The 14,639-nt window shown below is 35.4% G+C and overlaps 1 protein-coding gene across 1 annotated transcript in view; it reads left to right on the top strand.

The window, feature by feature from the left end:
* Window positions 1-13,143, top strand: part of NAMPT (nicotinamide phosphoribosyltransferase) — a 36,543-nt gene extending 23,400 nt beyond the window's left edge. Inside the window, exons 8-11 of the mRNA XM_009235897.4 lie at window positions 1,471-1,590; window positions 8,701-8,841; window positions 9,983-10,117; window positions 11,952-13,143. Of these exons, the coding sequence (XP_009234172.1) occupies window positions 1,471-1,590; window positions 8,701-8,841; window positions 9,983-10,117; window positions 11,952-12,062 (507 nt within the window). The 3' untranslated portion in view covers window positions 12,063-13,143. The remainder of the gene's footprint in view (window positions 1-1,470; window positions 1,591-8,700; window positions 8,842-9,982; window positions 10,118-11,951) is intronic.
* Window positions 13,144-14,639: the final 1,496 nt, after the last annotated feature.

Below are 14,639 nucleotides of genomic sequence, written 5' to 3'. Positions count from 1 at the left end.
TTAGACAGGTGAATAGATATTTTCTTTTCTGCTTACCTGCAAAATTAATTAACAGCATTGCCATTTTAATTAATCCTATGATTTGGGCACCAAACTTATTTGCAGTGTTTTTCTTTTTCAGCATAAGTCACTGCTAGACCTTTGAAGTTGTTAGCACAGAAGAAATAGGAACAGGGTGATGTGGAATAAAAATAATTCAAAAATACTCTTCAAGTGGAGGTTCTTTAGAAATACTGTTGATTCATAATGTAGCAGTGTTACTTTTTGTTGTTAATGTTCAAGGACTTGGTTTATCTTCTTCAAAAAGTAATAATAGCAGGCTTATTTGATGCCTACTACTAGAAAAATAGGTGATTTACATAAGATACGCCATTTAATCTCTACAAAAAAAAACACAGTGATAAATATTACTGTCTCTGTTGTAGAAGAAAAAAACAGGCTTAAAAAGGTTAAAGTAACTTGCTCAAGGTCACACAACATGAAAGATAAGGAGCCAGATATCTAGTGTAGGTCTTTTGGCTGCAGCCTTGCTACTTGACCACACCGTTTCTCAGTTGATGAGCAGATGATACTTACCCCTTAAGAAAGGGAAACACAGAATTAAGGAGGTCTTTTCTTATTCTATTAAATGATAGGCCAGTCTGAAAGTCTTGTCTTAGCCTGCAATATTTGGTTTTAGCAAACTTGATAGGTTTCATGTTTTTACTGTTACCTAATAAAAAATGTACACAGCTAGTTATGAGAAACTGATTTCATCAATGGGGAATTTTCTCGTTGTTAGAATCTTTAATCAGTTTATTTAGGAAAAAGAAATGATTGTTGTGGGAAGAGAATGTCAGTATTTCTTTTGTTTATATGACCAAGCTTTCTGAGAAATTTTAAATTGGTGTACAAAACTTTTAGTAGTTAGTGAATGAGTAAGATGGTTTGTGTATTGTGCAATTTGGCTTTAAGAGCAAAGGAGAACTTAGAGACTATGGGTTCTAGATGCTGTGTGTGCCTATCACAGTTTCTCTGAACTTTGAGATTGAACTGGATTCATGTTGGAGTTATATCAGACAAAAACCAAAGTCATTGGGCACAAGCAGAATAAGTCCAAATTAAAAGTATGATCATGAGTTTGTTAAATAATGCTTTATATACTTCTTTAAAATATACTTATTTAATATTAAGGATTTTTTTTTCTTGAATCCATGTAATTTGAAAGGTCTAAGGGGAAAAACTTGTTTTGAGCCACTTTATGATATGAATTCACTTCATAGGAAATAACATGCTTGTTTTTAATGTACTTTAACCCTTTAAAGTACATTGGACCAAATTTTAGAAGGCATAGACATAGTGTTATAAAATTTTTAAAGTAGTTAATTTTTATATTCTCGATTATCAAAGCAAAATCGTTTAACTTTGAAAAGCTCTTATACTTGTTTTCAGCTTTAGTTATTTGTGTTGCATGTGTATTTTTCCATATAGGTTTTGGAGATTTTAGGTAAGAAGTTTCCTGTTACTGAGAACTCAAAGGGTTACAAGTTGCTGCCACCTTATCTTAGAGTTATTCAAGGGGATGGAGTAGATATTAATACCTTACAAGAGGTATGTATTTTATATTAAAAGTTTCAATAAGGCATTTCTTATAATTAAGTTTGTTTATATTTGATAAAGAACACAATATAAACTCAATTTTAAGTCTTTATAAGTGTTTATGTTGGTATAAATCTCTGTGCGTTGCTTAAAGTTTAGAAATAATAGTAGTTTAAAATACAGAAGTGCCAGCCAAGCCATGCTTACTCTTCCAGTTGTCATTGGCCACCCTGAATGATGAATCTAAAGAAGTATCATTGTGAAACAAGAAAATGTCAGTCAAGAAATATTCCTTGGAATATAAAACAAAGCCTTGACTCTGCTGGCATAGGTCTGAGTTTTCATAGACTGGAGCTTCACAAATCTGTAAAACTCATAATATTAATGGGTGCTTTTTCAGAAATTATAGAATAGCTGCCACCTCTTCTAAATTAAGCATTGACTGTCATCAGTGTTAGATTTAGCCAAATAGTGTAAGTGTTATGCAGGCGTACCTCATTTTATTGTGCTTTGCAAACATTGCATTTTTTACAAATTGAAGGTTGTGGCAACCCTGTGTTGAGCAAGTCTGTTGGTGCTATTTTTCCAACATGTATTCACTTCATGTCTGTGTGACACATACTGGTAAATTCTCACAATATTTCAGACTTTGTCATTATATCTGTTATGGTGATCTGTGATTAGTGATCTTCGATGTTACTACTGTAATTGTTTTAGGGCACCACAGAGCACACCCAGATAAGACAGTGAACTTAATTGATAAATACTGTGTGTGTTGTGACTCCTTCACCAGTTACCCATTCCCTTTCTCTCTGCTCACTTCAAGTCTCCCTATGCCCTGAGACACAACAGTATTTAAATTAGGTCAATTAATAACCCCACAATGGCCTCTGAGTATTCAAGTGAATGGAAAAGTCACATCCCTCTCATTTTAAATCAAAAGCTAGACATGATTAAGTTTAGTGAGGAAGGCATGCTGAAAGCTAAAATAGGCCTCTTAAGGCAAACAGTAGGCCAAGTTGTGAATGCAAAGGAAAAGTTCTTGAAGAAAAATAAAAGTGCTACTCCACTAAGCATAGAATAAGAAAGTGAAACCGCTTTATTGCTGATAGGGAGAAAGTTTGAATGGTCTGAATAGAAGATCAAAGCAGCCACAACATTTCCTTAGGCTAAAGCCTAATCCAGAGCAAGGCCCTCGTTTCAATTCTGTGAAGGCTAAGAGAGGTGATGAAGCTGCAGAAGAAAAATTGGAAGCTAGCAGAGGTTGGTTCCTGTGGGTTAGGGAAAGAAGCCATCTCCATGAGTGCAGAATGAAGCAGCAAGTGCTGATGTAGAAGCTGCTGCAAGTTACCCAGAAGATCTAGCTAAGATCATTGATGCAGGTGACTACACTAAACAGATTGTCAGTGTAGAGGAAACAGCCTTCCATTGGAAGAAGATGCCGTCTAGGACTTTCATAACTAGAGAGAAGTCAACACCTGCTTTGAAAGGACACGCTAACTCTCATTAGTGGATAATGCAGCTGGTCACTTTTAAGTGGAAGCCAGTGCTTATTTATCATTCTGAATATCCTAGGACCCTTAGAATTTGCTGAATCTACTCTGCCTGTGCTTTATAAATGGAACAACAAAGCCTGGATGACAGCATGTCTGTTTACATCATAGTGTACTGAGTATTTTAAGCCTGCTGTTGGGACCGACTGCTCAGAAAAAAAAAAAATTGTTTCGAAATATTATTGCAGATGGCATCTGAGATCTGATGGAGATGTACAAAGAGGTTAATGTTGTTTTTCATGCCTGCTGACACAACGTCCATTCGACAGCCTATTGATCAAAGAGTAATTTCAGGTGCTATTATTTAGGAAATACATTCTTGGCTGGGTGTGGTGGCTCACGCCTGTAATCCCAGCACTTTGGGAGACCGAGACAGGCAGATCACGAGATCAGGAGATCAAGACCATCCTGGCCAATGTGGTGAAACCACGTCTCTACTAAAAATACAAAAATTAGCTGGGTGGGGCAATGCATGCCTGTAGTCCCAGCTACTCAGGAGGCTGAGGCAGGAGAATTGCTTGAACCCGGGAGGCAGAGGCTGCAGTGCGCCAAGATCACACCACTGCACTCCAGCCTGGGCAACAGAGTGAAATTCCGTCTCAAAAAAAAGAAAAAAGAAATATATTCTTAAGTCTGTAGCTGAAAGGGTTCACCATTCTAGATGCCATTTAAGAACATCATGCTTCCTGGGAGATTGTTAAAATGTCAGCATTAACAGGAGTTTGGAAGAAATGGATTCCAACCTTCACAGATAACTGAGTCTTGATTTGACTTCAAGACTTCAGTGGAGGAAGTAACTACAAATGTGGTAGAAATAGCTAGATAACTAGAAGTGGTGGAGCCTGAAGATCTGACTGAATTGCTGCAGTCTCATGATTAAACTTGAACAGATGAGGATTTGCTTCATATGGGTGGATACAGAAAGTGGTTTATTGAGATGAAATCTTCTTCTGGCAAAGATGCTGTGAACATCGTTGAAATGACAACAAAGGACTTCGAATATCAGTAAAATCAGTTTATAAAACCAAAGCAGGGTTTGAGAGGATGCACTCCCAATTTTGAAAGAAGTTCTTGTGTGGGTGAACGCTGTCATACCAAACAGCATCGCATGCTACAGATAAATCTTTCATGATAGGAAGAGTCAATTGACGTGACAGACTTCATTGTTGTCATTTTAAGGCATTGCCACAGTCAACCCAAAACCTTCAGCAACCCTGATCAGTCAGCAGCCATCAACAATAGGGCAAGAGCCTCCACCAACAAAAAGATGACTCACTGAAGGCTCAAGTGACCATTAGCATTATTTAGCAATGAAGTATTTTTAATTAAGGTATGTATTTTTAAGACATAATGCTATTGCACACTTAATAGACTACAATGTAGTATAAACATAACTTTTATATGCAATGGGAAACCAAAAAATTCTCCTGACTTGCTTTATTGCACTGGTCTGGAAGCAAGCCCACAGTATTTTCAAAGTATGCCTCTATTGTCTTAAAATTTTTGCCTTGTTTACTAAATAAGGTTCTTAAGGGCCATAATTTCATCATAACACCTAAAATACTCTGTAGAATATCACTAACATAATGTAGGCCATTTGCATTCAGAAACCACTGACATTTTGATGTATACCAATCTCAGATGGTATCTACAGCTATGAAACACAAGTTTTTTTCTGTTTGAAAGAGTTTGGTGGAGATAAGAGTAAGGTCAGCACCCAAATTATAGTAGTTTTCCAAAGATTGTTGTGCATAATACTTCTCACTTGCAAATCAAACAGTATTTCTGTGGTGATGGTGTATTTAGAGTTCCAATATGAGGTGTCTGGAATAGATCTCTTGTAATAACAGAGCTGAGGTTTCTTCCACTACCTCTTCCAAACTGTCTTGCTTAAGAGAAGTGGGAATTCCTTCAGCTAAGACATTTGGTGTTGGGATATAGGCGCTTTCATGTGGAAAAGAAAAAAGAAATAGAAGAAAAGTCTGCAGGGAGAAGGGGGAGGACCTTACACATAGCAATCTCAGCTGGCACACCTAATTGCCATTTTCCCCTTAGCTCAGCTGAACTGACAGTCTCTTACCTTGGTGTCAGTTAAGTACTGTTCCCAGGTGCCTTTCAGGTACTTTAGCACTTATGTGTATACACAGACAGACACACACACCCCCCTCCCCCTTGCAGGTGAAAGAACATGGCAGGGTACTGTATCTGTTTCAGAAATCCCATTAGCCTGCCTGTTGCTGTGCCTACCTTTCCTTGTTCCAGCAGTCAGCTGTTGGATTGTTCAGGCAAGTTGAACAGAGTTCAGGTTGGGTTGTTCAGTCAGGTACTCAAACTTTCCTTTCAAAAATCAAAGCTCTTTGGCTTTCTTTTCCTTTTTTTCTTTCCTTGTTTATATAAACTTTAGGAATGTTGTGCGATTTTTTTTTTTTTTTTTTTGACAGGGTCTTAGTCTGTCACCCAGGCTTAGTGCAGTGGTGCGATCACAGCTCACTGCAGCCTCAACCTCCCAGGCTCAGGTGATCCTCCCACCTCAGCCTCCTGAGGAGCTGGGACTGCAAGTGTGTGCCACCACACCTAATTTTTTTTTTTTAATGTTTTGTAGAGATGGGGGTCTCACTGTTTCCCAGTCTGGGAAACAGTCTCAACTGTTTGGCCTCAAACTCCTTGACTCAGGCCTCCTAAAGTGCTGAGATTACAGGTGTGAGCCACCATTCCCAGCCTGTATGTGCATCTTTATAGTTGAGAATCAGCCCAAAACTGTACGTGAATAAAAACTACATAAACAAGAATATTGAGATAAATACTCTTTGGCATTAGTGAAACTTAAACAGAACAATTAGAGAATTGAATCGTTTTGTGTTAATGCAGATGTACTCAGGAAGGAAAAATATCTTTTTTTTTTTTTTTTTTTTTGAGATGGAGTTTTGCTCTTGTTGCCCAAGCTGGAGTGCAGTGGCACAATCTCGGGTCACAGCAACCTCCACTTCTCGGGTAGCTGGGATTACAGGCATGTGCCACCACACCCGCCTAATTTTTTGTATTTTTAGTAGAAATAGGGTTTCACCATGTTAACCAGGCTGGTCTCGAACTGCTGACCTCAGGTGATCTGCCTGCCTTGGCCTCCCAAAATGCTGGGATTACAGGCGTGAGCCATCGTGCCTGGCCAGAAAAGTACCTTAAAAAGCTGGGCCTGTTGGTGTACCTAAAGGATAATACAGATGTACCGCTCAACTTAGCATGGGGTTGCGTCTCAGTAAACCCATTTGTAAGTTGAAAATGTTAAGTGGAAAATGCATTTATTATACCTAACCTACCAGACCTCGTAGTTTAGCCTCCCTTACCCTACAGATGCTCAGAACACTTAGTAGCCTACAGTTGAGCAGTCATCTAACACACAACCTATTTTATAGTAAAGTGTTGAATATCTCAAGTAATTTATTGATGTTCCACTGAATGCGAATCACTTTTGCACCATTGTTAAGTTGAACCATTGTATGTTTGTGACCATCTGTACTTGTAATTTCTTTACATTCATTGGTATGAAAAATATGTTCTTAGACGCAGGAAAAATTCAGTTTTGCTGTGTATACTAAATTAGATGCTGTAATTTTGATAAAATGAAAAATCTGCTTTATTTGGAACAATTGTTTTCTTCCTTGACGTCAGCCTCACTCTTGGACTTTGCTACTCAGCCTGTCACCCCTGTGACATCCCATGAGGTTTACAGTGTAACCCAGCTCTAGGTTTTCACATTGCACTATGTACCAAAATGAAACTACTTATTTAGGAAAACAAAAATATCTTTTGTAAAACAAAAATATCTTTTGTGTTGGACAAAATACAGAGTGTCTATCTTTTTTTTCTATTGTGTTTCAGTTATGGATTCAATCTTCTTGGGTATCATTGAAACTTCTATTGGACTTATTAAAACATTAACATAGTATTACATTATCAGAGTTGGCAAGAGGAAGCTTTCTTTGAAGTCTCACATGTATTGAATGTTTTTCTTCCCAGACTCAAAATTCACTTTAACTCCAAATTGTCTAAATTTTAAAACTTTTGGTAAAGAAACTTGGCCTGAAATACAGTGATATGATATTAGACGATACTGTTCTTTGTTATTTCCTCATTTTGTTTTTGCCTCTGAAGCATATCTAAAATGAGGTGACAGGTCAGAAACTATTTTCTCTATATTTTACCTTACCCTCCATCTACCTGTTTCCCTTTTCTTCCCCTTTTCTGTTCCACTCTTTGTATTTCTTCTGTATTGAAATTCACTTTGTTCACAATTATTTAAAGGAAAACCTGAACTCAAGGGCCTTGGGTACCTTTAGGTTCAGGTACAATAAAGACATGAGACTGGATTTGCGTGCATCCTAAAAGAATCACTTTTAAATAAGTTTTATATGTTTTCATCTTGATTCTTCTAGATTCATCTTGATTCAAATTAGATGGTTGGCATTTAAAAAGAAAGTGGCATTTCTAAATGTAGATTTGTTTAAAAATGAAGTTGCTTGGGATTTGTTGGGTTTTTTCCTTTGCAGCGTTGAAAACAAAGAAAAGTCAATTTGAGACTATTAAAAAAGTCAATTTGAGACTATTTGGTGAGAATGTGGTAACTTTGATACACATAAGGCTGTTACACTTATGATTTTCTAATAAATAACTTCTGAAAGTTCTGTTTAAAACAGAGCCAGCCTTTCCTATTGCTGTTTGACTATTCTCATGAAATAAATGGTTACCAAACTTCACTTGCCACATTCTATCATCAAAGTGATTGAATATATTAAGAAGGCAGATGCTAGGTAAATAAACTTGACTTTGGTGAAAGAAATACAAATGACATTAGTAATAAACACATCTTTAAAGTTGTATGTCCCTTGAAAGAACTCTTTTAGAACTGTTCATACAGGTCTCTCTGGCTGGTTTATAACTAATCATTCTCCCAAAAATGATACAGTAATAAATCTTAACACCCACAGCATCTGTGCATAATTTTGTTTCTGGCACTGGTGCACCAGCCAGAATAAAATGACTCTACCAGTATACCAACTTTTATATAGGAGAAGTATTTTATACTCTTTTGCCACCAATATCTTTTGATTCTTACACATTCCATTATATATGACATGTAATTATATGGTGTATTGTGACTTATTGGTGATGATTACAGTCATTCCTAGAGTCTAGTAAATTGGCTCCCATTGCTTATGTTGCTGAGATCTGGACAATAACTTAAAGAGGTTAATGAGAGAAGTTGACTCAAGTAATCTTAGATATTTATAGCTAGTTTTTTCTCACTTTCTCGCATTTCCTTCACTCCCCGAATCCTACCAGAACCACAGTGACAGCAATGCAGATTCAGGAACTATGCATGAAATCCTCTCCTTCCACACATATCCATCTTTTGGGGGTGGGTGGGTCTTTAAAAACAAAATGCGGGCTATAATTATTTATTGACTGTTATAAAACAGCTCTTGGATGCTTCATTCATCAATATTGTCCCTTGAAAATAATCTCCATTCTCTTCCAAATTAAAGTTTGGTTTTGTTTTGTTTTAATCTTCTAGATTGTAGAAGGCATGAAACAAAAAATGTGGAGTATTGAAAATATTGCCTTCGGTTCTGGTGGAGGTTTGCTACAGAAGTTAACAAGAGATCTCTTGAATTGTTCCTTCAAGTGTAGTTATGTTGTAACTAATGGCCTTGGGGTATGTCACCTTTTAATTACTTCTGTGTTAGTACCTTCCTTATGTATCTAGGTAGAATGCGGTTATTGAGTGCATTTGTCAAAGATTGATGTGGCCCTGGACTGTTAATATGTTGTTGGGTACTACTGACCTTAACTCAGAAACAAGGAAAGAAGGGAGATATTAGGTAATAACAGACCTAAGGAGACAGAGATTTGGAAAAAGGAAGAACAATAAGGAAAAAGATTATTTAAGAGAGATAATACAGGTCAGTCATTTCCCACTGCCATTTATACTTTTAGATCAAAAAGTAATATTTGAGTGGGAATGTCAGCTTACCTAGCCATCATATATTAAAGACAAGCAAGTATATAATCACTGACCAAACTGTTACAGGAAGGTAGAATATGAGGTTTGGATTGTTATACCACAATCATGTTCTAGTAGCCATAGAACAGCTAGGCAACTGAACAACAACCCCCCTTGCTTCTTTGTAATGTCTTGAGAGCTGGAGATTCTATAGAGCAAGGGACAGAGGCAGGAGGATGTTAAGAATTAAGAACACCTGAGTTGATTCCCTGCTTTACTCTTTGATCTTTCTTTGGAAAGTTCTGGGATTGACTCATTTGTTGCTGCTTGTTCCATTGCCACTTGTTCTGTTTCTTTGCTGCCTACCTTTCTGATGCAGAAACACTCTGCTGTCTTCAGTCAGGGTCTCTAAGTCTTTTGCTTCTGACAATTACAAGGCAAAAGTAAAAAGTACCAAAAGAGGGATACATTATGAAATAGGAAAGCCTTTACCTTAGTAATATTCTTGTTCCCTCTCCAAAGATTGTGTGTGTGGTTTTGGTGTAGTTGGTATAGTTGGGCTTTTCTTCAACAGCATGTACATGCTGTGCTTACTGTCAGTTTAAAGGCAGTTTGTAATATAAAAAGAGATAACTTAAGCGTCACATGTTAGAATGCTCACAGACTTCCCACATCCTTCAAAACAGGCTAAAGTGTTATGTTTCTGAAAGCCAGATGTGGATTGGTTCAGTTATACCTATTAAGTGCTTAAAACTTAAATGTAAATTATGTATATGCTTTTTTGTAAGGGAGTGTTTAGACATTTCTGATGATTTGTCTTCTATTTGTCTAACTTTCTTAATTTGGATTTCAGATTAACGTCTTCAAGGACCCAGTTGCTGATCCCAACAAAAGGTCCAAAAAGGGCCGATTATCTTTACATAGGACGCCAGCAGGGAATTTTGTTACACTGGAGGAAGGAAAAGGAGACCTTGAGGAATATGGTCATGTATGTATCTATGCTGATTGGTTTTTTTAAGCAATAAATAGTAGGTTGGCTCACCAAACTAATAAGAAAGGAGGTTTTTATGTTATTGTTTTTCTGGAAGACAAAGTATTATATTTTATTATAAAATGTCCAATTGCTGACCTGGCCTACCAAAATAAGATACAAAACAAGTTTCTACGTCATAAACACGGGGCCTGTGTATACATAGGGAGAAATATTACATAAGTATAGTGATTGACAGCAAGTTTGTATATACTTTATCCAAAAGCAAAGTATGTTATTTTAATATAAAATATGAAAACAAGGTGACTTGATTTGGATTACATAATAAATGGTGAAACCTTGATTTAACCAAGTTTTCTGATTCAAATCAACCAAACTAGAAAAATTTACAGTATACTGAAGTAGTTCATATGATCTAATGGTCTTTAGCATACAAAAGTACATTTATATTTGTGAACTCAAGTTAAAAAATTTTTGGTTTTTAAGCCACTTGATCAAAAAAAACTTTAGACAGAACTATTCATGAATATTCATATTCTCAGAAAAAATTATACTAAACATGAGTGCACTATTACTTCCTATTTTGATTCTTTATACTACATCACAATTACTGCTTATAACATGTTACTTTTATATTTTTTAAGGTTTTGAGCCAGAATTGAAATAACTTTGTTACCGTTAATGAAAAACTATGTTTGTAAATCAAACTTTTAGAATTAGATCCCTTTATATAGCCTGTTAGGCAATTATTTGAGTAAGCTTTGTGTAACTCTTGTACCTACTAAGATTTTGGCAGATTTAGTTTATCCTAGATGAGCTAAAGTCACTTCAAACTAAAAGTAAAAATCTAAGTGTGATTTTTTAAAAGAAACTGATTTAAGAGTATGTGAATGATACTAGAATGAACTAGAAAATCAATTCATAATCATCTAGGCAATTTAAGAGTAGGAACTAGTATTCCCTTAAATTTAAATTTATGAAAGAAAATCCTACAGCTAAAGCACTGTGGTTTGAAGCAACACAATGACAAAAATATTAGATAAGGTCATATGCACCTCAATCTTCAGACTAGGTGGAAAATTGAGATTACTTCTGTGGATTTTTCAGAGAGAAACCAGAAGCAGGTAACTCCTTAGTGAGACAGGAGTGGCTTTACCAGACCCAAAGGGAATTTAATTTCTTCAGTCTGTCTTTGCTACTTTTGTATGGATGAAGTGGATTACCTTTGTCAAAGACTTTTGGAGTATAAACAGAATCTTTAACCCAGTCACTATGCATTAGTCAAGAACGCAATACTTGTTTTTCTTTCTGTTTTGGGATTGGTTTTTGGTTTTTTGTGGGTTTTCTAGACCCAAATTTAGTACTAGCAAATTTCTTAAACTTCCATTTGATAAGTTTAATCGCTGTTGAGTTTGCTGGCCAGGAACAAGGCAGGGTTTACCAGGCTTTTTTGCTGCACAGTCACAATGATTGTCAGTGACAGCTACAGTTCTCCTAGGCACCCAGGCATCTTCCTTCAACCTGAGGAAAAAAAAGATTAGTCAGCTAGGTTTCTTGGTTTTCCTTTAAGAAAACTGGTTTAAGAATGTAGTATTGAGGTCATTCCTTTTCATAGAAGGTAAATATTTCTACATACCAGGCAACTCAGTGTGATTGGCCATTTTAGATAGTACCTTGTTCCACTAGCATTTTTTATGCATCAAATCGTCTCACAATTTGAACACCATTGGCATCTCTGTATTTGACTGGTTGGTTAGTTTAATTCGTCAAACCAGGATTCAGGTATTTTGCTTAATAATGTAATATAATCATGAAATTTCCATTTATGCAGGATCTTCTCCATACTGTCTTCAAGAATGGCAAGGTGACAAAAAGCTATTCATTTGATGAAATAAGAAAAAATGCACAGCTGAATATTGAACTGGAAGCAGCACATCATTAGGCTTTATGACTGGGTGTGTGTTGTGCGTGTGTGTATATGCACACACACACACCTGTGTGTATGTAATACATAATGTTTATTGTACAGATGTGTGGGGTTTGTGTTGTATGATACATTACAGCCAAATTATTTGTTGGTTTATGGACATACTGCCCTTTCATTTTTTTTCTTTTCCAGTGTTTAGGTGATCTCAAATTAGGAAATGCACTTAACCATGTAAAAGATTAGTGCTAAAGTAAGCTTTTTAGGGCCCTTTGCCAATAGGTAGTCATTCAATCTGGTATTGATCTTTTCACAAATAACAGAACTGAGAAACTTTTATATATAACTGATGATCACATAAAACAGATTTGCATAAAATTACCATGATTGCTTTATGTTTATATTTAACTTGTATTTTTGTACAAACAAGATTGTGTAAGATATATTTAAAGTTTCAGTGATTTAACAGTCTTTCCAACTTTTCATGATTTTTATGAGCACAGACTTTCAAGAAAATACTTGAAAAATAAATTACATTGCCTTTTGTCCATTAATCAGCAAATAAAACATGGCCTTAACAAAGTTGTTTGTGTTATTGTACAATTAGAAAATTATGTCAGGACATACCCTATACAATTACTAACCTTACTGCCCCTTGTAGAATATGTATTAATCATTCTACATTAAAGAAAGAAAATAATGGTTCTTACTGGAATGTCTAGGCACTGTACAGTTATTACATATCTTGGTTGTTGTATTGTACCAGTGAAATGCCAAATTTGAAAGGCCTGTACTGCAATTTTATATGTCAGAGATTGCCTGTGGCTCTAATATGCACCTCAAGATTTTAAGGAGATAATGTTTTTAGAGAGAATTTCTGCTTCCACTATAGAATATATACATAATGTAAAATACTTACAAAAGTGGAAGTAGTGTATTTTAAAGTAATTATACTTCTGAATTTATTTTTCATATTCTATAGTTGGTATGACTTAAATGAATTACTGGAGTGAGTAGTGAGTGTACTTACCTTAAATGTTTCAATTCTGTTATATTTTTTATTAAGTTTTTTAAAAATTAAATTGGATATTAAACTGTATGGACATCATTTATTAATTTTAAACTGAATGCCCTCAATAAGTAATACTGAAGCACATTCTTAAATGAAGATAAATTATCTCCAATGAAAAGCATGACATGTGTTTCAATAGAAGAATCTTAAGTTGGCTAAATTCAAAGTGCTTGACATCAAAATGTTCTAGAGAGATTAGCTACTAGATTCTGAATCAGACATCACATCTGACTAGAGACCAGTTTCTTTCGAATGATCTTTTATATATGTAGATCTGTTCTTCTGAGGCAGCGGTTGGCCAACTATGGCCCAAAGGCCAAATTTGGACTCCTTTTTATAAATGCAGATTGTCTATGGCTGCTTTCCCACTACTCCAGCCTAAGGTAAACAGCTGCAATAGAAGCCAAATGAGAATCACAAAGCCCAAAATGTTTATTAACCTGCCCTTTACACAAAATCACACAAAAAGTTTCCTGATGTCTGTTCTAAGAAAAGGAGTGTGCCTTGCATTTAAAGGGAAATGTTGGTTTCTAGGGAAGGGAGGAGGCTAAATAATTGATACGGAATTTTCCTCTTTTGTCTTCTTTTTTCTCACTTAAGAATCTGATACTGGAAGACTGATTGATTTAGAAAAGTTTTTAACATTAAATGTGAAATTTTAAAAATTGAAAAGCCATAAATCATCTGTTTTAAATAGTTACATGAGAAAATGATCACTAGAATAACCTAATTAGAAGTGAGTTATCTTCATTAAATGTTTTTTGTAAGTGGTATTAGAAAGAATATGTTTTTCAGATGATTCTTTAAACATTTAGTGAGAACAATAAGCATTACTCACTTTTAGTAAGAGTCTTCTGTAATCCATGGTATAAAATAATTTTAAAATGATTTTTTAATGTATTTGAGTAAAGATGAGTAGTATTAAGAAAAACACATTTCTTCACAAAATGTGCTAAGGGCTTGTAAAGAATCAAAAGAAACTATTACCAATAATAGTTTTGATAATCACCCATAATTGTGTGTTTAAACATTGAAATTATACTACAGACAGGATTCTCTGTGTTCTGTGAATTTCAGCAGCTTCAGAATAGAGTTTAATTTAGAAACTTGCAGTGAAAAAAGCTATCCATTTGTTCGCAACCATAAATCAGGAGATGGAGATTAATTCTATTGGCTCTTAGTCACTTGGAACTGATTAATTCTGACTTTTTGTCACTAAGCACTTGGTATTTGGCCATCTCCATTCTGAGCACCAAACGGTTAACACGAATGTCCACTAGAACTCTGCTGTGTGCCACCCTTAAATCAGTCTAACTTTTCCAGACAAAAGCAAATGGCATTTATGGATTTAAGTCATTAGATTTTCAATTGACATTAATCCCTCTTGATTGATTATATCATCAAGTATTTATATCTTCAATAGGAGGTAGGATTTCTGTGTTAAGACTCTTATTTGTACCCTATAATTAAAGTGAAATGTTTTTTATGAGTATCCCTTGTTTTCCCTTCTTAAATTGTTATCA

Source organism: Pongo abelii, chromosome 6, assembly GCF_028885655.2.
Source record: "Pongo abelii isolate AG06213 chromosome 6, NHGRI_mPonAbe1-v2.0_pri, whole genome shotgun sequence".
Taxonomy (NCBI): Eukaryota; Metazoa; Chordata; class Mammalia; order Primates; family Hominidae; genus Pongo; species Pongo abelii.
Note: the sequence above shows the minus strand (reverse complement) of the source record. Positions and strands in the feature narration are given on the sequence as shown.